This window comes from Oncorhynchus mykiss, chromosome 24, assembly GCF_013265735.2.
Source record: "Oncorhynchus mykiss isolate Arlee chromosome 24, USDA_OmykA_1.1, whole genome shotgun sequence".
NCBI classification, from domain to species: domain Eukaryota; kingdom Metazoa; phylum Chordata; class Actinopteri; order Salmoniformes; family Salmonidae; genus Oncorhynchus; species Oncorhynchus mykiss.
In genome coordinates this window covers 690,001-715,526 of record NC_048588.1, presented here as the reverse complement: position 1 = coordinate 715,526, position 25,526 = coordinate 690,001, and the positions used below count along the sequence as shown (strand labels likewise).

Below are 25,526 nucleotides of genomic sequence, written 5' to 3'. Positions count from 1 at the left end.
TAAGGTAAGATACAAGTCCATAGAGCTTAACTGCCAAGATCTCCATGGAAGCCACATTTCCCATTAAATACCAACGCCAAATGGTAGGCCTATGAAGTAGTCTATTATCTAGGTCTCCATGGCTATTTTGGCGACGGGAAACACCCACGTGAAGGTCGATGTGTCCTCACTTTGCAACACAGACTCAAGAAACCAAAACATCTGCACATTTTGACATCCGTGGATGGGATGGTTCACTTGAATGCTTTGTGCAGAAGCACGAGAAGGACAAGAGCGGACGAATGTATGTCTATTGGATTGCCATCATCATATAGGAATCGTGTATTCAGAAGGACATAGGCTATGGTTTGGACTTGTCAAATGTGTAGGACATTTTGCGTTTATTCCTTACTGATACCCAGCTAACATTGTCATTAATGCAAAATTGGACTTGTTAATGGTTCAATACGAACATACCAGATATCATATCCGACGATGGCTTGTAGTATTCAACGTGGATATACAGTATAGTGCCCAACAATGTTGCAACCATGCCACAGCGTTGTGTAGCCTATTATGATAATGCTACCTATAGAAAAAACAACAACCATTAATGAACGACTTGCACTAGCCTATTCCACCACAATAGGTCGCTGTGTGACCATTTTTCCTCCCTCTCTAACGATGGTCCTGAGTGGACTGCTGATGAGTTGATGACATTCTGGATGTTATTCTCCTCTCTCCTTGGCCTGGTCTAGGCCTGTGGCAGAGGCCAAATGATGGGCATAATGGTCACTGTTATTGCAAGCCTTTTAGAATTTAGTTGTATGACCAATTTGAACGTTTCGTAGACTTATAGCAACAGATAAATCCTCATCAAATAGCAGGGGTTTGGGCGTACTGTGTTTGGGAAAACCCAGCCTATGTTAAATTATTAAAACGTTAATAGTTTAAAGGCTTCTTGCAGCCCAGGGGTTGGAGAGAGATGGGCCATTAGTTCCGCTTCCTTTGACTCTGTAGCGCACGGGCATTGGTAGAATCTCGCTGAATAGGCATCTGTAGCCTACGCAAGCAGTGCTGCTGTGTAGTACTAGTAGCCTAGTAGAAGCAGCAGCGAGACGAGGAAGGGAGCAGAGCCTTTGCTGGCGTATACATTGGATTTGCAATAGACAAACGCGTTGTAAATCTGGGCGAACGTCGGCGCTTGAACCAGAGGAATAGTGTGGACCGTTCTGAAATGGCAGCGGAATCGACCCGGAGATTCACGAAGAACCTGCTCAAGCCCGGGAGTGCAGCGGAGATAAGGCAGACGGCATCCAATGCTGTCAGGCATTCGGCAGTGACGGTGGGTCAATGGGAAAAACAAAGGTTATGACTGTACCTTATTCAGTAATGCTGAGTAGGCCTATATTGTTAGAGCTCAACGGTGTAGTTTTTTTCACTCACCGTCCCTCCTGTACCTACAATGACGCTATAGCCACCCATTGATTTTGAATTGATTGTTGGAGATGCTAGCCGCACCTTGCGCCCAGATCCTGACGAACTTGACATTCATAATTGTGTTAATGCGATTTGGGTTGAATGAACACAGCTGCTAAATTTGAATGGTGACATCAACTGTGATATGCCTGCAAGTTTTCGGTGAAGGGGAGTTTGTCTTGATGCTGCGAGAGACAATGTTGCATTCATGTAAAGGATTTTCTTGAATGGGCTACAATGTTGCATTTGAAGAGGATATGGGTTGAGGTTGTGAATGCGTATTCTTAGCATTGCCCACCTCAACGTTTTAAATGTAAGGTGATTTGCTGCTCAAATCGAAGCAGCCGTGTATTCTCCAGTGATTTTCGGAGGATATGGGTCGAGGTGGTGAATGCGTATTCTTAGCATTGCCCATCTCAACGTTTTAAATGTAAGGAGATTTGCTGCTAAAATCGAAGCAGCCGTGTATTCTCTAGTGGTTTTCGGTATTTTCCATGCTGCCTCCGGGAAATAAATAAATAATGGACCTGGTTGTAGCCTAGTCCTTATCTTTCCGCGGGAAATGCCCTCCTGCTTCAAGCTGAAGACACTGAATGACGTACGCGGCAGTAACATCATCCCAGTTGTGTGTAAATTAATAAATAAAATAAATAATAATAATACAAATACAAAAAAATCCATAATACAAATAAAACAAATTCAATCACACATTTCGGTTGGATTGACATTTAATTAACATTAATTGGCTCTGGCAGATTTTGTGTAGTGGGTACCAGTGGAGGCTGCTCAGAGGAGGAGGTGAAGGACCATCCTCAGTCAATTTTATAAAAAAAAATAGTGAAATATTAAAAAGTTATATTGTGATAGGAATATATTTAGTATAGTTTTATGTCACCTAACCATTGATTAAAACACACTGTTTTGCAATGAAGGTCCACAGTAGCTTTTACAGCACTCTCTGGGGTAGCATCATGGTGTAGCCAGAGGACAGCTAGTTTTAGTCTTCCTCTGGGTACATTGACTTCAATACAAAACCTAAGAAGCTCATGGTTCTCACCCCTTCCATAGACTTACACAGTAATTATGACAACGACCGGAGGACGTCCTCCAACCTATCAGAGCTCTTTTGCAGCATGAACTGACATGTTGTCCACCAATATAAGGACCAGAGAATGAATCTAGTACTGAAAGCATAAGCTACATCTAGCACTGCAGTGCATAAAATGTGGTGAGTAGTTGACTCAAAAAAAAATACAATAGTTGAACAGTTTTGAACAAATTCTTCCCTTTAAAAAATGACTTAGAAGCAGAGAGCTATATATTGTTGTATTTCTTTTTAAACTTTCACCTACTTGGCCAGAAAATGCAGCTAGCTAGTTTAGCCTAGTCAAACACCTGGCTCAAACAGCAAGGGATGCTATGTTAGCTAGCTGACCATGGCTATCCAACAGTGGAAGTTTTCCAAGTCTTTTAGAAATGTATTGCCACCAGGGCCCACCGGTGTAACTTCTAAACTGCTTTCTGTACACCTCGTGATTGTTTTCTAACGTTTTAATTCTAGTAGCCATGTTGACTAGGACGTTAGCTAATATGGTGACAATGTAGGCTGTGAGCACTGTAGAGCGTGTAGATGCAAGAAGGAATATACAATTAGCAAAGTGATCATGCTGTTTGTATGTCGCTGCTATGAACATGAACTGTGTTTACGGGTGATCAGGGGTGTGTTCATTCCACCAATTCTGTTTAAAACATGTTCCTTAAACGGAAGCAAAGGGAACAAAATGGGGATAAACATACCTGAATTTGTCCAACAGAAGCTCTTGTTTGGTATTGAATGTGTCACTGTCTAGCACCTTGATTACTAAAATATTTCCATATGTGTTCTAAACTTTTATTTGTAAGCTAGGTTGTAGCAACCTCATGATGGGTATAGGAAACATTTGAGTATCATTATAGTTAGCCTAAACCTAGCAATGTTACATTGAACTGGATGAATGGAATATGAATGACAGTCATCCAATATGCTGTAATAGAAATAAGGCCATGCTCATGAAAAAAACAAACATCGTCCTCCCTCACCTTAAACGGCACCGACCGCCACTAGTGCCTATCTATAGGGCTGGCCTGTGTGTGTTGTGCTTGAGGTGCATGCTAATATCTCAGCTTTGATTCTCAATTCTCCCTTATTTTTCTCATCTCTCCTTTTATTTTCAATCATTATTTTTGAGACAGATCTTCACTATGGGTTTCAATGCTATTCTCTCTGCTTTTATCAGTACATCAGTGTTGGATGTGTGAGGTGTTAGAAATGATTCTGAGGTGTCTGTCACCCTGGCTGTCACATCAAGTCTTAACGTTACTGCCACCACAGCTCTGAAATTACATTTGTGGTTTAAGGTGAAGTTTCCCCCAGATCTTGGATCAGTATTTCATTTTCCCCAGTAATGGTTAAGGTTAGGATTGGGGGAGGGGAAGCTGATACTAGATCTGTACCTAGGGGCAGCGACAATTATAGAGGAGTGGGAAAACCCAGTGACTCACTTTCATTATGACAGGTCCTTGCCCACCATTTGTGCCAAGCCTGTATAGTACCACACACACACACACACACACAGTGCTAGGATGTGACAGTGTTTGACACACACACACACACACACACAGTGCTAGGATGTGACAGTGTTTGACACACACACACACACACACACACACACACACACCACACACAGTGCTAGGATGTGACAGTGTTTGACACACACACACACACACACACACTGCTAGGATGTGACAGTGTTTGACACACACACACACACACACACACACACAGTGCTAGGATGTGACAGTGTTTGACACCTGATATCCCCCTGATGACTCACCTGACAGGTAAAGGACAGGACAAATCCTCTTTCCCTCTCTGTGTGAGCATACATTGTGTGAGTGACTGTGTGGGGTTGCATGTCCGTGTGTGTGATGCCTAGTCTCCCTGATGACTCACCTGACAGGTAAAGGGCAGGACAAATCCTTTTTCGCTGTGTGTGTGTGTTGTGTTGGGGGTTGCTTGTCCATGTGTGTGATGCCTAGTCTCCCTGATGACTCACCTGACAGGTAAAGGACAGGTATTACAGGTCTTTAGATGTGGGGATGACATATGTACAATGTAAAGGAACAGGTGATGTAATGTAGTGATGTCTGTGTGTTTGTGTGTATGAGCATACATTGTGTGTGTGACTGTGTGGGGTTGTGTTTGTGTGTGTGTGTGAGCGCGCGCGCGTGTGAGCGCGCGCGCGTGTGAGCTCATGCAGTCGTACATTGTGTGTGTCAAAATCTAATCAAATCAAAGTTTATTAGTTGCGTACACAGATTTGCAGATGTTATTGCAGGTGCAGGGAAATGCTTATGTTTCTAGCTCCAACAGTGCAGTAACATCTAGCAATTCAATAAACAAAAAATGTAAATACATTTAAGAAATATCAGAACAAGTAACATGAGAACGAGCCATGTCAGAGTCCGGAATACACCACCGTTCAAAAGTTTGCGGTCACCTAGAGATGTCCTTGTTTTTGAAAGAAAATCCTTTTTTTTTGTCCATTTTAAAATAACATCAAATTGGTCAGAAATACAGTGGAGACATTGTTATTGTTGTAAATGTATGTGGACACCTGGTCATTGATATGGAGTTGGTTTTGCTGCTATATGTCCACCCTTCTGGGAAGGCTTTCCACTAGATGTTGGAACATTGCTGTAGGGACTTGCACAAGAACATTAGTGAGGTCGGGCTCTGATTTTGCGCGATTAGGCCTGACTCGCAGTCTGCGTTCCAATTCATCCCAAAGGGGTTTGATAGGGTTGAGGTCAGGGCTTTGTGCAGGCCAGTCAAATTCTTCCACACTGATCTCAACAAACCATATCTGTATGGACCTCGCTTTGTGCCAGGGGGCATTGTCATGCTGAAACAGGAAAGGGCCTTCCCCAAACTGATGCCACAAAGTTTGAAGCACAGAATCGTCTAGAATATGTATGCTGTAGCGTTAAGATTTACCTTCGCTGGAACTAAGGAGCCTAGCCCGAACCATGAAAAACAGCCCCAGACCATTATTCCTCCTCCACTAAACTTTACAGTTGGCACAATGCATTGGGGTAGGTAGAGTTCTCCTTACATCCGCCAAACCCAGATTCATCCGTCGGACTGCCAGATGGTGAAGCGTGATTGATCACTCCAGAGATTGCATATTCACGGCTCCAGAGTCCAATGGCAGCAAGCTTTACACCACTCCAGCCGAGGCTTGGCATTGCGCATGGTGATCTTAAGCTTGTGTGTGGCTGCTTGGCAATGGAAACCCATTTCATGAAGCACCCAACGAACAGTTATTGTGCTGACGTTGCTTTCAGAGGCAGTTTGGAACTCGGTAGTGAGTGTTGCAACCGAGGACAGTTAATTTTTTACATGCTTCAGCATTCAGTGGTCCCGTTCCTAGATTTTTCCACTTCATAATAACAGCACTTACACTTGATCCTGGCAGCTCTAGCAGGGTAGACATTTGATGAACTAGGTGATGATCCCTGCTGTAGGCTATCTCGTCATTCTTGGTAATCAGGCCTACCACTGTTGTGTCGTCAGCAAACTAGATGATTGAGTTGGAGATGTGCATAGCCACGCTGTCATTGGTGAACAGGGAGTACAGGAGGGGGCTGAGCACGCACCCCTGTGGAGGCGGATATGTTGTTGCCTACCTTCACCGCCTGGGGTCGGGCTGTTAGGAAGTCTAGGAACCAGTTTCACAGCTTGGAGGGCACTATGGTGTTGAAGACTGAGCTGTAGGTGATGAACAGCATTCTCACATAAGTATTCCTCTTTTTTTTATATATTTTATATATATATATACCTGTTCTGAAAGGCCCCAGAGTCTGCAACACCACTAAGCAAGGGGCACCACCAAGCAAGCGTTACCATGAAGACCAAGGAGCTCTCCGAACAAGTCAGGGACAAAGTTGTGGAAAAGTACAGATCAGGGTTGGGTTCTAAAAAAATATCAGAAACTTTGAACATCCCACAGAGCACCATTTAAATCCATTATTAAAAAATGGAAAGAACAAATCTGCCAAGAGAGGGCCGTCCACCAGGCAAGGAGGCAAGGATGGCATTAATCAGAGAGGGAACAAAGAGACCAAAGATAACTCTGAAGGAGCTGCAAAGCTCCACAGCGGAGATTGGAGTATCTGGCCATAGGACCACTTTAAGCCGTCCACTCCACAGAGCTGGGCTTTACGGAAGAGTGGCCAGAAAAAAAGCCATTGCTGAAAGAAAAAAATAAGCAAACAGGTTTGGTGTTTGCCAAAATGTGGGAGACTTCCCAAACATATGGAAGAAGGTACTCTGGTCAGATGAGACTAAAATTGAGCTTTTTGGATGTCAAGGAAATGCTATTTCTGGCACAAACCCAACTTCTCTCATCACCCTGAGAATACCATCCCCACCGTGAAGCATGGGGGTGGCAGCATCATGCTGTGGGGATGTTTTTCATTGGCAGGGACTGGGAAACTGGTCAGAATTGAAGGAATGATGGATGGCGCTAAATACAAGGAAGTTCTTGAGGGAAACCAGTTTGTCTTCCAGAGATTTGAGACTGGGACGGAGGTTCACCTTCCAGCAGGACAATGACCCTAGGGGAAACATTTAAATGTCTTGCAATGGCCTAGTCAAAGCCCAGACCTCAATCCAATTGACAATCTGTGGTATGACTTAAAGATTGCTGTACACTAGCGGAACCCATCCAACTTGAAGGAGCTGGAGCAGTTTTGCCTTGAATAATGGGCAAAAATCCCACTGGCTAGATGTGCCAAGCTTATAGAGACATACCGCAAGAGACTTGCAGCTGTAATTTCTGCAAAAGGGGACTCTACAAAGTATTTACTTTGGGGGGGTGAATAGTTATGCACTCTCAAGTTATCTTATTTCTTGTTTGTTTCACACAAAATATTTTGCATCTTCAAAGTGGTAGGCATGTTGTGCAAATCAAATTATACAACCCCCCCAAACATCTATTTAAATTCCAGGTTGTAAGGCAACAAAATAGGAAAAATGCCAAGGGGGTTAATACTTTTGCATGCTACTGTACCTTCAGTTTCTTGGGTATAGGAACAATGGTGAACATCATCAAGCAAGTGGGGACAACAGACTGGGATAGGGAGAGATTGAATATGTCTGTAATCACTCCAGCCAGCTGGTCTGCACATGCTTTGAGGATGCGGCTTTGGCCGGCAGCCTTGCGAGGGTTAACACACTTAAATGTCTTTCTCATGCCGGCCAGAGAGATCGGGAGCACACAGTCCTCATGAGTTGCATTGTTTTTCTCGAAGTAGGCAGAGAAGGTGTTTACCTACCCGGGAGCGAGGCGTCGGTGTCCGTGACGTGGCTGGCTTTACATTTTAGTAATTTAGCTAACACTCTTATCCAAATCGTCTTACATGCTGACCAGACCAGATACGTTGTGTGTGCGAGCGTCGCAAAATAAATGTAGAAATCCATGTTATTCAATTATTGTACCCACACTGCTCGAGAGCGCCAACGAGCGTCTGCGTTGCCAAGGGCTAAAATAGAAATCAGTTCTATTTCTGACGCAGATCGCGCTGAAAGTCCTGCCTCTCCCATCTCCTCGTTGGTTATACCCACGTGGTTGATTGAAAGACGAACTGTTGTTGTGGTAATATTATGAAAGTTTAGATGCCAATCACAATATAAATTCAAAGATGAAAAAGCCTGGAAGGAGGAGAGATGACTAGAAACGATTCGGTTGGCCGTTTTATGTGTGGATTAATTGGCGGAGTAGAAGAACTTGTGCATTTCAGGTAAAATAACAACTCAATGTTTATATCCCAGGACAAATTAGCTAGCAACAGCAAGCTAACTAGCTAAATTGCCATACATGTTTAATGCTTTTCGACCTGGACCCAAATTAATGTAATTGGTTTGGGTTCCGTGTTACAGGAGCAATAAATGGGTTAAGAGCCTTGCTCAAGGGGACATCAATAGATTTTTCATCTAGTCGGCTTGGGGATTCAAACCAGCAACCTTTCGGTTACTGGCCCAACTCGCTTAACCGCTAGGCTACCTGCCGTGGTGAACAGGGTTTACAATAGATTATATTTTGATATTGCAGGTTCACCATCAGCGGTAGTTTTGTTAGTTTCGCTTTAAACAAGAATGGTGTATATGGTGTATATTTTTAGAAATATGGGGTAAAGTTGATCATTTCATAAAGATGAATCACTTTTGCGAGGCGCACTGCAAGGCCGAAGTGGGAGGAAAAGAAGCGCCCACTAAACTTCCAAACAGTCAAAACCATTCCAATTTTGATATAGGGTTGAAATCCAAAGTTGTGCTATGTATTAATAGCAGTGGCGAACCTTGACTATTGGAGCTAGGACCTCAGTTGTGGAAAAAAATCTGGCGTCATAGATAGAGAACTCGGATGCCTGTGTATACAGAGCATGACTTGAGACCTTTCTTTTGCAAATATCGATAGCAGGAACCACGTTAGAAGAAAATACGGTTGTTCCGCTTCAAAGCAGCATTTGCCAAAACATACTGTCACTCAAATAGTGGCGGAATGAATTCAACCACACAACTACTCACATTGTTTCAAGACCACGACAGTATATGCTATCAGAGAGAAAAGAGTTGCGCTGTATTCAATGTTCTCCTGCATGCAACATTTTGTTTTTTAAATGCACCACAACACTAAATGTCATGTACCCAGTACTTCCAATTGCAACATCATTACCTTTGTTTTTACCACACAACCAGTATTTTGTATACAAAATGATATGAACGAGAGAGCAGAAAAAAAGCAAACTGTAGATGAAAACATAAAGTCCACTCACCATTATGATTATCATTTAAAAACAATAGTCCATTATCCTGTCCTTCTTTATGAAACGGGCAATGGCAGGTTCATATAGCTTGTCTTTTGATTTTAAATCCGAAAGAAGTTATTTTTCGATTGAGATCAAGGCCAGGGCTGACAGTCGGGCCTGTCCAGTGGTGTTCCTGGAATATGTCTTGATCCTTTTTAGTGCAGAAAATGTTCTTTCTACTGATGCAGTGGACACTGGAATGGTCAACACTAGACAGGTAAGGAGATACAATTTGGTGCGTACTATCAGTTAATCTCTTCTGCTGGAGGAAGTGGAGCGGATCATCCGGGCTCTTACCCTCGAAGTCAGACATTGAGTACATAACGGTGAGTTCTGTTTTAAGCCGCGGCAAATCAAATTTAGGGCCATAGCTTTCCTCGAGACAGGAGAATGCAGCGTTTGGAAAGTGGCGTTTCCCTATATATTGGGAACTTTTGTGGGGCAAGGGACATGAGCCTTTCATGGTCATTGAACCTGTTTCTTAGCTGAGTGACAATGTTGTCGATGATCGCACTGTGTAGCTTTTGATAATGCCCGCGAACGTCTCCTTGCTTATGTGTCCTGCGCCCCCTTGGAACTCCGGTCCCACTCAGTGTTCTCGTAGATGGAATCGAATGTTCCTTTTTCCCTCTCTGTGGTGTTGCAGAAGTCGTCCACCCTGGACAAGCAGAACACCATGTCAAACTCCCTGTTCTGCAATATTCCAAACAACACATCGGAGTATGCAACTATGGATTAGAACGCGGATAGCAGGAAGCAGAACTCGAAGCTTGTCAGGTGCATCCTGTATCCATCTGCGCTGTGAACGGTGTCTTCATCAAAGTCATCGGGATGGTCCACTATGACATGTATTCAAAGAGTTCAATGAGTTCCGCCTTTTTTTCACACACAGTGCAAACTAAGCGTGAGAAGTTCCATTGTGTTGGCGCCACTCTGGGTTGTCTTCGCTGGCATATTTCATCCAGTAGTTTTGTTTATTTGACAGATCTTGAGAAAAATACTGCTAGGCCACCAAGATGAGAAAAAAAATTGCATTATTTTAGTTTACCAGCACCTTGTGACATCACCAGATTAGGAGTGTGCGCATAGCAATTAATGAACGGAGTTTGCGGGATAGTTTCTTTCTCCTTGGATTGTACTCCGTTTATACCAGAGGCCATGACTGCGGCCCCATCTTAACACTGTGCCTCAACTTTGGCCGTGCATTCACACTCCTTTTTAAAACGCTGATGATTTGGACAGAAAGCCTTCTGCCCATTTATCCTCAGTTACATCCTCAGATTTGAAAAGCCTTTCCTTCACACCACCATCGGTAGTGTCTGTCGTCTCTTCAACCATGATGGTTACAAAGGGGGTTTTCAATTCTTCCATCATGACATCTGTCATTACATTCATGACAGCGTGTATCAGGTCATTTAGGATTTTGCTGGAAGTGCCTGTGAACACTGTAGCCGTAGCTAAATCAGCCAAGAAATCCAGCATTTCCAAGTAGTTTCCCTTATTAGCTGATTCTTTACCCTCATCATGTCCTCTGAATGCTAATTCTTGCTTGCCTAAAAACACAACCGCATGAATAAGGCACTTTAGAATCTCCCTGCTCATTAAGGTCTACTCTTGTTTCCCCAAATGTTTTCAAACTCACTGTAGCTCGCAGGTGTGAAGTTGAGATTTGGTGTCGAAGTGCTGACTTTGTCAAACAGGCTAAGTCTTTGAAACCAGTTGTCCAGGTTGAGCTGTTATCGGTGCTGGAGAGTGGGCGATTCCAACAGTAAAGCTTTTTTTGTCAGCTCACAGGCTCACACGGATAGCGCTCATAATTATTAACTTGAAAATGCCTCTCAAACCTCTTTCCTCGTTGCACCAAATCATGCAGTTCAGGAGTTGGTCTCCCGGTCTGTACAAGATTGAACTTTTCATTTAAAGTTAGTCTTGAAAAGGGAGACGCTAATAATTTAGCCACCACATCGTCCCCAATTACTCTCTCTGCAATTGTCATCGTTACATACACTCACTGCAAAAATCTAGCCAGCTAGCTAGGCTCAAGCGTGAAAAAACAAGATAAGGCTCTGAATTAGTGATGTATACTTAGGCCCTCTAGAGGGCCTTGAGGCATCATACAATTGTCCCACCTATTACAAGACAATTTGTGATTGGTTGATTCTACTGTCATTCCAAAATGCTGCTCTAATTGAAGTCAATGTCAATGACGTTGGCTGGTGCCTTCTATTCAAAGCCTGAGGGCCTAGCCAATGAGCGTTGAGCCGTGAGACCGCCAAAGAAAAATTCTGATTGGATATTTTTTTTCTCTTGGATGCTTACCCTTATTTCTTCCAACACAAACTGAAGGAATTCAAAAGGAATATCATTAAAAATAAGACAAGATTAAATCAATGAAAACAAAATTACAAATGATAATATTTCAAAAATATATACAGATTTGTATCTTTCCTTAGGCCCTCTCTGAGGGCTTAGAGGGCCCTGACGGTTCCCCACTGATTAATTGGCTATGTCATAGCTAATTTGTAAATGATAAATATTGATACATTACTAGCTCAAACTCTTAATCTGCAAAAATGACAAGTTAATTAGTGGGTATAAAAAAACAGCCTACATAGATGCCTAGTCTCCCTTATGGCTCAGATCAGGTGTCTACATAGTATTCCCCATAGACATACATCATTTACACACAAAAACACACACACACATACAAGTCATCTCAGACATATCCAGCTCAGAGAGGCCCAGCTCTACCATCAGTAGATTTGAATGTAGAATGGAAAATGAATGTCTTTATGCAACAAATGTGAACGTGTGAAAACGCATCGATTCATTCTTTAATCAAACAGAATCGCACGGAATCGTTTCACGCTAAAATGTATCGTTCCTGTATCGTAGCCCAGGTATCTAGATACGTAATCAAAATGTTCTTGAAAGGGAAAGATGCACATCCCTAGTAACTAGTTTCCCTGCAGATGAACCGAGATAAAAGTCAGTGCCACCCTCCATCCTTCCCCATAGGGCCTGCTGGCTCCTGTGCCTCCTGAGGTTGATCAGCTTCACTGTGTCATCAGCCCAGAGGACAGGGAGGAGTGGAAGGCATAGAAATATAATATAGAATCTGTTTCTATGGGGGAGGGGACCATAGAGGTTCTATATGTCATTCTATGGAGGAAACAGCCCAGCTAAACTACTCCGGTAGCAGGATTATGGTCCATTGGAATTGAAAAGTTACTCAATTCAGGAGGTAAACTGAATTTTTAAATGTTTTTAAATCTCTCAATCAAGCCATGTTTGCTTTTGAAATTCGAATCACTTCCTAGATTGACTGTCTTTCATTCAAATTGACCTAGGAGCTAGTAACACAAGCGTTTCGCTGCACCTGCTATAACATCTGCTAAACTGTGTACGCGACCGATAAACTTTGATTTGATTAGGACAGCCAGCTTCTCATGTACTTCAAGTGCCCTGAGAACATAGTGGAAGATAAAATAAAGGAAATCAGGTCAGGAGAATCAGGCCCTATGGGGGATCGCTCAATGGGGCGTGAGACACTCTCCCTCTATCCCTCCCTTTATCCCATCTCTCTCTCTCTCTCCCGGGTCTTCCACCTAAAAAAGCACAAGAAAGAAGATTTCGTTCCTCACCATCTCAGATTGTTCTGAAATTGTTTCTGTGGTTAGAAACAGATACGATTGGCATTCTTGCAACATTATTTTGTTTAAATATAATTGATCTCTGAGAAATTAAGCTAATTGATTGCACCCAAATTGGCCATTTTAATTTATAGGTTTGATTATAATATTCAATAAATATTATATATTATAATATCTGATTTGTACCAAACTTAGACATGAGGAATCCACAGAAATGGTCAATAGCCATCCACGGACCCTCCACACCCCATGCCAATCCCACCCCAACAATGAGTACATACAGTAGAATCAGTTTTCTATGTCTGACAAGTAGCATCCCGTTCAGAGAAATTAGTCATTGAAGTTGCTTAATGTCCAAATCTACATCCTGATATTACCAACGTCTGACCACTAGAATCCCCCCTCAATGTTAGAGGGATAGTTCACCCATATGACAAAATTACATATTGGTTTCCTTACCCTGTAAGCAGTCTATGGACAAGGTATGACAGCAATCCATGGTTTTGTTTTACACTGTTTCAAATAAACTCAGCAAAAAAAATAAACGTCCTCTCATTGTCAACTGCGTTTATTATAACTTAACATGTGTAAATATTTGTATGAACATAACAAGATTCAACAACTGAGACATAAACTGAACAAGTTTCACAGACATGTGACTAACATAAATGGAATAATGTGTCCCTGAACAAAGGCGGGGTCAAAATCAAAAGTAACAGTCATTATCTGGTGTGGCCACCAGCTGCATTAAGTACTGCAGTGCATCTCCTCCTCATGGACTGCACCAAATTTGCCAGTTCTTGCTGTGAGATGTTACCCCACTCTTCCACAAAGGCACCTGCAAGTTCCTGGACATTTCTGGGGGGAATGGCCCTAGCCCTCACCCTCCGATCTAATAGGTCCCAGACGTGCTCAATGGGATTGAGATCTGGGCTCTTCGCTGGCCATGGCAGAACACTGACATTCCTGTCTTGCAGGAAATCACTCTCAGAACGAGCAGTATGGCTGGTGGCATTGTCATGTCAGGATGAGCCTGCAGGAAGGGTATCACATGAGGGAGGAGGATGTCTTCCCTGCAACGCACAGCGTTAAGATTGCCTGCAGTGACAACAAGCTAAGTCCAATGATGCTGTGACACACCTCCCCAGACCATGACGGACCCTCCATCTCCAAATCTATCCCGTTACAGAGTACAGGCCTCAGTGTAATGCTCATTCTTTTGACGATGAACGTGAATCTGACCATCACCCTGGGTGAGACAAAACTTCACGGAAATCGGTATTTTTGGATGCCGATTATTATTTTTTTGTTCTTGTAGTTTTACACCTTTGTCTAAATATTCTTGTTACATTGTACAACCTTCAATATTATGTCATAATTACGTAAATGAGCCAGGCTGCCCAAACTGTTGCATATACCCTGACTCTGCGTGCAATGAACGCAAGAGAAGTGACATTTAACCTGCAGGTTTAAAAATATATACCTCTGTGTATTGATTTTAAGACATGAGATTTTGGGTGTTTATGGTTAGGTACAGTCATGCAACGATTATCGATTATACAACGCAGGACACGCTAGATAAACTAGTCATGTCATCAACCATGTGTAGTTAACTATTGATTATGATTATGATTACCTTGGCTTCTACAGCATTCGCGTAACAGGCAGGCTCCTCGTGGAGTACAATGAGAGGCAGGTGGTTAGAGCGTTAGACTAGTTAACCGTAAGGTTGCAAGATTGCATCCCAGAGCTGACAAGGTAAAAATCTGTCGTTCTGCCCATGAACAAGGCAGTTAACCCACCGTTCCTAGGCCGTCATTGAAAATAAGAATGTGTTCTTAACTGACTTGCCTAGTTAGACATAGGGATGCCACCCGTTAGATAAAATACAGAACGGTTCCGTATTTCACTGAAATGATAGTTTCCGGATTCGACCATATTAATGACCAATGGCTCGTATTTCTGTGTGTTATTATGTTATAATTAAGAATATTATTTGATATTTGTTAGAGCAGTCTGACTGAGCGATAGTAGGCAGCAGCAGGATCGTAAGCATTCATTCAAACAGCACTTTCGTGTGTTTTGCCAGCAGCTCTTCGCAAGCACAGCGCTGTTTATGACTTCAAGCCTATCAGCCTATTGGCTGGTGTAACTGATGTGAAATGGCTAGCTAGTTAGCGTTTCAAACGTCACTCGCTCTGAGACTTGGAGTAGTTGTTCCCCTTGCTCTGCAAGGGCCGCAGCCTTTGTGGAGCGATGGGTAACGCTGCTTCGAGTGTGGCTGTTGTCGATGTGTTTCTGGTTCGAGCCCAGGTAGGGGCGAGGAGAGGAACGGAAGCTATACTGTTACACTGGCAATACTAAAGTGCCTATAAGAACATCCAATAGTCAAAGGTATATGAAATACAAATGGTATAGAGAGAAATAGTCCTATAAATACTATATTAACTACAACCTAAAACCTCTTACCTTGGAATATTGAAGTCTCATGTTAAAAGGAACCACCAACTTTCATATGTTCTCATGTTCTGAGCAAGGAACTTAAACATTAGCTTTTTTACATGGCACATATTGCACTTTTACTTCTCCAACACTTTGTTTTTGCATTATTTAAACCAAATTGAACATGTTTCATTATTTATTTGAGGCTAAATTGATTTTTATTGATTTAAACCATTTACAATGAAGATCTGTGAAGTTATTTGGATTTTTACAAATTATCTTTGAAAGACAGTGTCCTGAAAAAGGGATGTTTCTTTTTTAGCTGAGTGTAGGTACCATTCATTTGGATTTGTGCCACACATGCTAAAAGTTATCATTTGAAACAGTGGCCAGGTAAAAAAAAAAAAATGTACGGGATGCTGTCATATCTTGTCCATAAACTGCTTATAGGATAAGGAAACCAATATGTAATTTGGGTGAACTATCCCTTTAACATTAAGGGGAGTGGGATTCTTTAAAAAAAAAATCACTTAATCGTAGGAACAGCTACATCTAGTGGTCAGAACCTGGGTATCAGGATGTAGGATCGGATATAAACCAACCAACTTCAACGACTAATTTCTCTGAACAAGGGGGAAAAAACTTCACCAAATTCACTGAGAATACATTACATAGGATGAAGAAACAGTACTCCAAGCCGCAGTTCCATACTACTTGTCAGACATAGAGAACTGATACTCTATACTCATTGTTAGGGTGGGATTAGCTTGGGGTGTTACGGGTCCATGGGTGGCTTTTGAGCATTTATTTGCTTTCCTCAATGTTCAAAAAAAGTTTGGTCCAAATCGAATGTTAGGTACTATATTTATTGAATATTATATGAATTCTGTCAATTTAAAAAGGCCAATTGGGGTGCAGCCAATTAGCTTAATTTCTCAGATATCAAATTATTTTTCAACAAAATAATGTTGTAGGAATGCTAATCTCACCTAACTGTAGAAATGCTTTCAGATCAATCTGAGATGGTGGGTGTCATGGCTTGATGAAATGACATGGAACGACCCTCTCTCTCTCTCTCTCTCTCTCTCTCGCTATCTCTAGCCTTCTTTCGCTCTCCCTCTCTTTCTTCCCCTCTCTCTCTTCCCCTCTTCACTGGCACTTCCTGTCTCACATTGGCTTTCCCCTCAAATGTTCCTCCCTGTGTTTTTCTCAGTCCTGTCCTGCAGCCTCCACAGCTACAACACATGGGTCATGCTCTGGGTTTGCTCAGGCTAATAGAAAGGTGTTTTGCGTGTGTGTGTGTGTGTGTGTATGTGTGTGTTGGTTTGAGTGCCCTTGAAATGCACCCAACATCAGAGGCAGGTCAAATTCTCTGTGGGGCCTAATGGGAGTGTGTGTGTGTGTGTGGAGGGGGGTGTGTGTGAGGTGGGTGGGTTTGCGCATGTTCCTGGGCGAGTGGACATATTGTGTGTGTGTCCGCACACTTGTGCGTGCGTTTGTGTGTGCTGGTACCAGATTGTCATTGTTTGGACTGAATCCTCTTCCGTCATCATGATCTGGAAACTGTAACAAGGTGACAGCTGTCAGTCATGTAGAGGCCACGCATAACTGCTGTGTTGAACCTGCCCAATGCCCAGACAAGTCCCAGAAGATGCCTGGGCACAGTGCCATGCCAGACCAAATGCCAAGTCTCAAAAGACACTCTAGTATTCATTCTATAGTGTACTATTTTTGACCAGAGACGGCGATTTATACAGAACTACCACATGGGCCTCTGGGTTGGTCGTAATACACTATATAGAGAATAGGGTGTAATTTGGGATTCAGACAGGAAATCTCCCTGCCCCTTGTGGTGCACACCCTCTCCCCATGTGTCTTCCGATCCTGGCTCGTTTCCTGATCTAGCAGGGCTGTATGGGAATTGGCAGGCCAAGACTAGGCTGGACTGATTGACGGGCGGACTGATGGACTGACGGGCTGACTGACACGAGACCAATATGTGTTCTTTGGCCGCCAGGCTGAGGCAGAGAACCCACAGCATCTTCCAAGTAGACATAGTACAGATGTAGGATCTTAATTTGATCACCCTGTTGCAGGAATACTTTCCTTCAATGCAGGACATTTTAAACTTGTACACAGTGTATTTGAGGTTTATGAAAAAAATCTTTCAATTCCTTCAAAAAAATGTCCATTAATTATAATCCACATGAAAATGATAATTTCCTGTTGCTGCAGGATTGTTTTCCTGCAGTAGCAAACTGGCGCAAATGAAGATCATACATCTGTTTTATAAGGAAAGGCCACATAACTCTTAAAAGGTCAAAAATGATTTGGCTTTTTCTTCCCCCTCTTCTGGTTTCCATGCTCTTTAGTCTGTATTTGTCCTCTGCACATTGTCAGGACTGTGTGAGCCTCTCTCCTTTCATCTCTCTCTACATCACTCTTTCTGCCCTCCCCTGTGTGTGTGTGTGTGTGTGTGTGTCTCTCCTCTCTATCTATTTAATTCAGCGGGCTTTACTGGCATGGGAAACATATATTAACATTGCCAAAGCAAGTGAAATGGATAACAAACAAGAGTGAAATAAATGATCAAAAATTAACAGCAAGCATTACACTCACAAAGTTTCAAAGAAATAGAGACATTTCAAATGTCATATCGTTGTCACGGCTGGCTGAAGGACTCGACCAAGGTGCAGCATGATAAGCGTACATTTTCTTTTTATTGATTGATTGAGAACCACACCCGGCCAAACACATAGAAATAGAAAATCGTAGAAAAAAGGACATAGAATGCCCACCCTAGTCACACCCTGGCCTAACCAAAATAGAGAATAAAAAGCCTCTCTATGGCCAGGGAATGACAATCATGGCTATGTACAGTTTTATAATGATCTGCAAATAGTTAAAGTACAAAAGGGATGATAAATAAACATAAATATGGGTTGTATTTACAATGGTGTTTCTTCTTCACTGGTTGCCCTTTTCTTGTGGCAACAGGTCACAAATCTTGCTGCTGTGATAGCACACTGGTATTTCACCCAATAGATGTGAGAATTTATCAAAATTGCATTTGTTTTCGACATCTTTGTGGGTCTGTGTAATCTGAGGAAAATATGTCTCTAATATGGTCATACATTTGGCAGGAGGTTAGGAAGTGCAGCTCAATTTCCACCTCATGGGCAGTGTGCACATAGCCTGTATTCTCTTTAGAGCCCGGTGTGCCTACTATGCCTTTCTCAATAGCAAGGCTATGCTCACAGAGTGTGTACATTGTCAAAGCTTTCCTTAATTTGGGGTCAGTCACAGTGGTCAGGTATTCTGCCACTGTGTACTCTCTGTTTAGGATGAAATAGCATTCCAGTTTGCTCTGTTTTTTGGTAAATTCTTTCCAATGTGTCAAGTAATTATCTTTTTGTTTTCTCATGATTTGGTTGGGTCTATTTGTGTTGCTGTTCCTGTCCTCGGGCTCTGTGGGGTCTATTTGTGATCAGAGCCCCAGGACGAGCTTGCTAAGGAGCCTCTTCTCTAGGTCAATCTCTCTGTCATGTTATGTCGCTCTCTCTGTCATATTATGTCTCTCTCTCTCTTTTTCTCTCTATCGTTCTCGTTCGCTCTCTCTCTTGCCCTCTCACACTGCATGCCCTGGGAGCAGAGATGGGGAAAGGGGGAAGGGCAGAAGGGTAGGGCAGGATGTGCATATGTGGAGGATCCCCCTCCTCCCCTCCCTTTCCTCTGTTTTCTTCTCCTTTCCCTTCTTCTCTAATTTCTTATCCTCTCTACTCCTTTCCTTTTCTCTCCTCCTTTCCTCTCCTCTCTTCTTCCCTCGTCTCTCCTCTCACTCTGAGGGTTGTAATCTCTCTCACTCTGGGAGGAGGAGCGGAGGGGGAATGACGAGAGGAATTCCACTGCTCTCCCACCACATCTGTATGCAGACTGCTCTCTTTCTCTCCTTCTCCTGCCCTCTTTCTCTCTGACCCTTTACCCCAGTGGTGCGTGTGTGTGTGTGTGAGTGAGAGAGGGCAACAGGATGCCAGAGCAGCATTGTTTTTCTAACTGGATCTGGTCCAGTCCAAACCTCAACCCACAGGACTCTGAAAAGGTCTCCTCTCTTCTTCCACACCACAAGCATTTTTGTTTTTTACAATTTCATTGATTTCCAATCGAAATCCTATTTTCCTTAACCCAAACCCATAAACCCTAACCTTAAACCTAACCCCTCAGCCTAAAATAGTATTTTAGTATGACAAGTATGCCCCAACTTGTCATACTTTTACTTGTTTTTACGATCCTTTTGAGGACTTCTGGTCCCCACAAGGATAGTAAAACCAAAAACCAAAAACACACACACACACACGCTCTCCCCTCTCTCTCTCTCTGCTGGGGTCTTGTCCTCCTTCACTGCTGCTCTCTGTAACACAATAGTGACTTGTGACCCGAATAGAAAATGCCTATAGGGTGTAATGTACACACAATAAAGTGACAGGAACAATACAATACTGTACATGCATTAGAGAATATTGATGTTAAACATGTGCCTCGTCTCGAATGGCACCCTATTCCCTCTGGGCCCTGGTCAAAAAGTAGTGCACTAAATAGGGAATAGGGTGCCATTTGGGGCAAAAGCCACAGATTGAGCGCGCAGAGGAATGTCCTCCACTCGCAGTGTAATTATGGTGTGAGGGAGTGGGAGAAGAGGATAAGTATGGGAGGAAGGGAGGGAGGGAGAGAGGGAGCTCTCTATGTTATTGAGATGATGAGCTGCTGCAAGTTTCTCCTCCTAAACCCTTTAAATGTCACACCATATGGGTGTAACACACACACTCGCAGTAAGCTCTCCATCAATGTCTCTGGGTGGCAGGAATCAAAAGTTATTAACAATTCTATACCGCAGTGCATCTGACTGACAGACACAGACATACAGACACATGATCAACAATCAGTCAGACACTCACACAGACAGACAGAGGATCAACAGTCAGTCAGTCAGACAGACAGCCAGACAAACAGACAGAGGATCAACAGTCAGTCAGTCAGACAGACAGACAGAGGATCAACAGTCAGTCAGTCAAATAGAGGATCAACAGTCAGTTAGACAGACAGACAGAGGATCAACAGTCAGTCAGACAGACAGACAGAGGATCAACAGTCAGTCAGACACTCACACAGACAGAGGATCAACAGTCAGTCAGACAGAGGATCAACAGTCAGTCAGAGGATCAACAGTCAATCAGACAGACAGAGGATCAACAGTCAGACAGTCAGACAGACAGGATCAGCAGTCAGTCAGTCAGTCAGACAGACAGACAGAGGATCGAAAGACAGACAGACAGGATCAACAGTCAGTCATACAGACAGAGGATCAACAGTCAGACAGACACAGACAGACAGACACAGACAGACAGACAGACAGAGCAGTGACCGCCAGTTCACCCCATGTTCCACGGTCACCAGTCATGTCAGTCTGAGTTCCAGAGGGCTCAGACAGGTTAGCTGGTGCGTTACCGACCATGTGCTGATGTGATGGTACTACTACTACTACGCCCTGGGTCTCTTTCTATGTTTATATCTCTGACTCTCAGAGCTGCAGATATGTCTAAAATGATACTACTTTTGACCAGGGCTTATAAGGTTCCTGTAGGGCTCTGGTCAAAAGCAGTGCACTATGTAGGGAATAGGGTGCTGCTTGGGACTCAGAACTAAGAATGTGTGCCAAACAGAGGCTCGTTTGGTGGTTTGAAGTGAGCTGCTGTCATCCCTGCTCAACTCCCTCTCTGTGACGCATCATCACTCTGTGCCAGACCATAAGGTCTTGCCTGACTGGTTACACTTCGTCTGTTTGTCCTGTAGTCATCATCTGTGTGTTTTTCTGTGTTTCGCTGACCCTGGGCCAGTGTAGCGTTTTCCCCGCTAATCGTTAAGGATAGAATTGGGGGCGAGGAAGCTGATCCTAGATCTACACCCAGGGGAAACTTCACCCCGGAGCAGTTTTCTTTACATGAATGCCACTTGGGGTTGTTTTTGAAGTAGTAGGAACACCTACTGTTTTGATAGTGTCTAAACATGCATAAAGCCACACACACACACATGCGTGTCTAGCGGATGGCTAAGTAAGCATCGTTACTGCCTTCCTTACTTCAGACTTGTAGCGAGGAGAAAGCCGCCCCTGGTCCACCACAGTCATGAATTTGGTAGGCTAGTGATTAGCACGCTAGCTTCCGGAGTACGTTGTGGCGTGGGCTCGAATCCCGGGTCTGCCATAGCAAGGATGGAACACCTTACACAGCAAAATACATATGGAGTTCAGGAATTTGCTTTTAGATCATTGAGAACCAGACTCCGTCTCACTGTCTGACACCAAAATCAGCTGTTTATCAGGGGCCCATTTATTGAAGTTTGCCTGGTCATTACTTAGTGCCTGTGCGTCCCAAATGGCACCTTACACCCTATATAGTACACTACTTTTGACCTGGGCCCAGAGCTTTTGGTCTCAGACAGTTAGACTGAGCCTGGTTCTCACCAATCCTCAGACATTGCCATGTGGGACACATACCACTGTCCAGTCAACGGTGTGAGAGAGCTACAGAGAGGGCTCAGTTATGAATGTAACTAAGGAAATGTTTGTATCACTTTGACTTCCATCATATCTCTCCTCCTCCCTACAGCTACGCGGCCTGTCTACAGGACATCTGGTTCATCTTTGGTTCTCTCACGCTGTCAGATCAAGATGCACATGTTGAAATGTCTCTTTTATAGTAGTTGTAATCGTGGTCAACCATAGGGTCAGAGCTTATCTGATCATCAGGAGAGTGAGAGCGAGAGAAGAAGAAAAGATAACGAGGAGAAAACGACAAGGAAAAGTATCTTGCTACAACATTACAACTACTATAAAAGAGACATTTCAACATGTGCATCTTGATCTGACAGTGTGAGAGAACCAAAGATGACAAGTCCATCTCCTCTATAGGAGATGGATGACTTGTCTTTGTGGCTCCAGTAGACTGCGGTGTAGGGTGAAGTTGCCCCAAGACGCTGATCTTGGGTCAGTTTAGTATTTCCTCCATTTAATGGTTCAATCAAATGTATTTATATAGCCCTTCTTACATCAGCTGATATCTCAAAGTGCATGACAGAAACCCAGCCTAAAACCCCAAACAGCAAGCAATGCAGGTGTAGAAGCACGGTGGCTAGGAAAAACTCCCTAGAAAGGCCAAAAATTAGGAAAAAACCTAGAGAGGAACCAGGCTATGAGGGGTGGCCAGTCCTCTTCTGGCTGTGCCGGGTGGAGATTATAACAGAACATGGCCAAGATGTTCAAATGTTCATAAATGACCAGCATGGTCAAATAATAATAATCACAGTAGTTGTCGAGGGTGCAACAAGCAAGATGACAGCTATCAGTCTGTCTGTCTGTCTGTCTGTCTGTCTGTCTGTCTGTCTGTCTGTCAGTCATAGTTTCCTGGAAATGTCTGACTTCTCAATCGTTGTTCTGTCTGTCTGTCATAGTTTCCTGGAAATGTCTGACTTCTCAAGGCCCATGGGGCTCTGGTCAAAAGTAGTGCACTGTGTAGGGAATAGGGTGCATTTTGGGACGCTGGTGGTGTGTCTGTGTGCGTGGCCTTTGTCTGCATAGCAGGAAGTCATGTTTTAGCAGTCAGCCAGGTTAGCGCTTTGTTATTGCTGAACTGAAAAGGGCTGATGACAGTTCTGTCACACACACATACACACATTCTGCTGCTGTCTGTTAAACCACAGGGCGTGTGTGTCACCGAGCTGTGTCACCTACCCTAGTGCCAACCCACTTTCCATCTGATCAAATCAAATCAAAGTTTATTTGTCACGTGTGCCGAATACAACAACCTTACAGTGAAATGCTTAATTACAGGTTCTAACCAATGGTGCGAAAAAAAAGGTGTGTGTGTGTGTGGTAGTATGTACATGTAGGTATCGTTAAAGTGACTATGCATATATGATGAACAGAGAGTAGCAGAAGCGTAAAATGCGGGGTTGGTGGGTGGTGGGACATAATGCAGATAGCCCGGTTAGTCGGCACTGGTTGGTCGGGCAAATTTAGGTAGTATGTACATGAATGTATAGTTAGTGACTATGCATATAAGATAAACAGAGAGTAATAGCAGCTTAAAAGAGGGGGCCACACAATGCAAATAGTTTGGGTAACCATTTGGATACTTTTTCAGAAGTCTTATGGCTTGTGGGTAAAAACTGTTGAGAAGCCTTTTTGTCCTAGGCTTGGCATTCCAGTACCGCTTGCCATGCGGTAGTAGAGACCGGGGTGGCTGGGGTCTTTGACAATTTTTAGGGCCTTCCTCTGACACCGCCTGGTGTAGAGGTCCTGGATGGCAGGCAGCTTTGCCCCAGTGATGTACTGGGCCGCACGCACTACCCTCTGAAGTGCCGAGCAATTGCCGTACCAGGCAGTGATGCAACCGGTCAGGATGCTCTCGATGTTGCAGCTGTAGAACCTTTTGAGGATCTCAGGACCCATGCAGGACCCAAATCTTTTTAGTTTCCTGAGGGGGAATAGGCTTTGTCATGCCCTCTTCACGACTGTCTTGGTGTGTTTGGACCAATCTAGTTTGTTGCTGATGTGGACACCAAGGAATTTGAAGCTCTCAACCTGCTCCACTACAGCCCCGTCGATGAGAATGGGGACATGCTCGGTGCTCCTTTTCCTGTAGTCCACAATCATCTCCTTTGTCTTGGTTACGTTGAGGGATAGATTGTTATTCTGGCACCACCCGGCCAGGTCTCTGACCTCCCCCCTATAGGCTGTCTCGTCGTTGTCGGTGATCAGGCCTACCACTGTTGTGTCGTCAGCAAACTTAATGATGGTGTTGGAGTCGTGCCTGGCCATGCAGTCGTGGGTGAACAGGGAGTACAGCAGGGGACTGAGCACGCACCCCTGGGAAGCTCCAGGGTTGAGGATCAGCGTGGCAGATGTGTTGCTACCTACCCTCACCACCTGGGGGCGGCCTGTCAGTATGTCCAGGATCCAGTTGCAGAGGGAGGTGTGAGGGTCCCAGGTTCCTTAGCATGGTGATGAGCTTTGAGGGTACTATGGTGTTGAACGCTGAGCTGTAGTCAATGAACAGCATTCTCACATAGATGTTCTGTTTGTCCAGGTGGGAAAGGGCAGTGTGGAGTGCAATAGAGATTGCATCATCTGTGGATCTGTTTGGGCGGTATGCAAATTGGAGTGGGTATAGGGTTTCTGGGATAATGGTGTTGATGTGAGCCATTACCAGCCTTTCAAAGCACTTCATGGCTACGGACGTGAGTGCTACGGGTTTGTAGTAATTTAGGCAGGTTGCCTTTGTGTTCTTGGGCACAGGGATTATGGTGGTCTGCTTGAAGCATGTTGGTATTACAGACTCAATCGGGACATGTTGAAAATGTCAGTGAAGACACCTGCCAGTTGGTCACCACATGCCCGGAGCACACGTCCTGGTAATCCGTCTGGCCCCGCAGCCTTGTGTATATTGACCTTTTTAAAGGTCTCACATTGGCTACGGAGAGCGTGATCCCACAGTTGTCCGGAACAGCTGATGCTCTCATGCAGGCCTCAGTGTTGCTTGCCTCGAAGCGAGCATAGAAGTGATTTAGCTCGTCTGGTAGGCTCGTGTCACTGGGCAGCTCGCGGCTGTGCTTCCCTATGTGACTGTGTGTGTCTCTCTAATCTCTCTGGGCCACATCAACATTCTGTACTGGATCATACTTCTGGCTCATTCTGCTGATACACCACACCATTGTCTCTAGTGTGTGTCCATGTGTGTGTTTGTCTGTGTGTAAGTGTGTGTCTGCCTCTGTCTGCCTGCACATGCAAGGCCAAGCTTCAGTGCCGTCTACTCAGAGGCCCAGCAGCCCAGCAGTCATTCCGTTTCCCATTTTCCAGGAATTCCTGCCTTCCGAGTTCGACAAATCAAGCACTCTACCAATTAAAGTTAGCATCTGTAGAACTACTAGATTGTAACACATAGAAGAAAGTAGCTATTCCACTATTCCTCTTAGTCTCAGATTGATCCGCAATATGAATGAGGCCTGTTG

The 25,526-nt window shown here is 43.9% G+C and overlaps 1 protein-coding gene across 2 annotated transcripts in view; it reads left to right on the top strand.

Annotated features, from left to right (window-relative positions):
• The first annotated feature begins 743 nt into the window (after nt 1-743).
• Nucleotides 744-25,526, top strand: part of dock10 (dedicator of cytokinesis 10) — a 177,770-nt gene continuing 152,987 nt past the window's right edge. For both annotated transcript variants that reach the window (XM_036961951.1, XM_036961950.1), the window contains exon 1: nt 744-1,324. In XM_036961951.1, the coding sequence (XP_036817846.1) occupies nt 1,217-1,324 (108 nt within the window). In that variant the 5' untranslated portion in view covers nt 744-1,216. The remainder of the gene's footprint in view (nt 1,325-25,526) is intronic.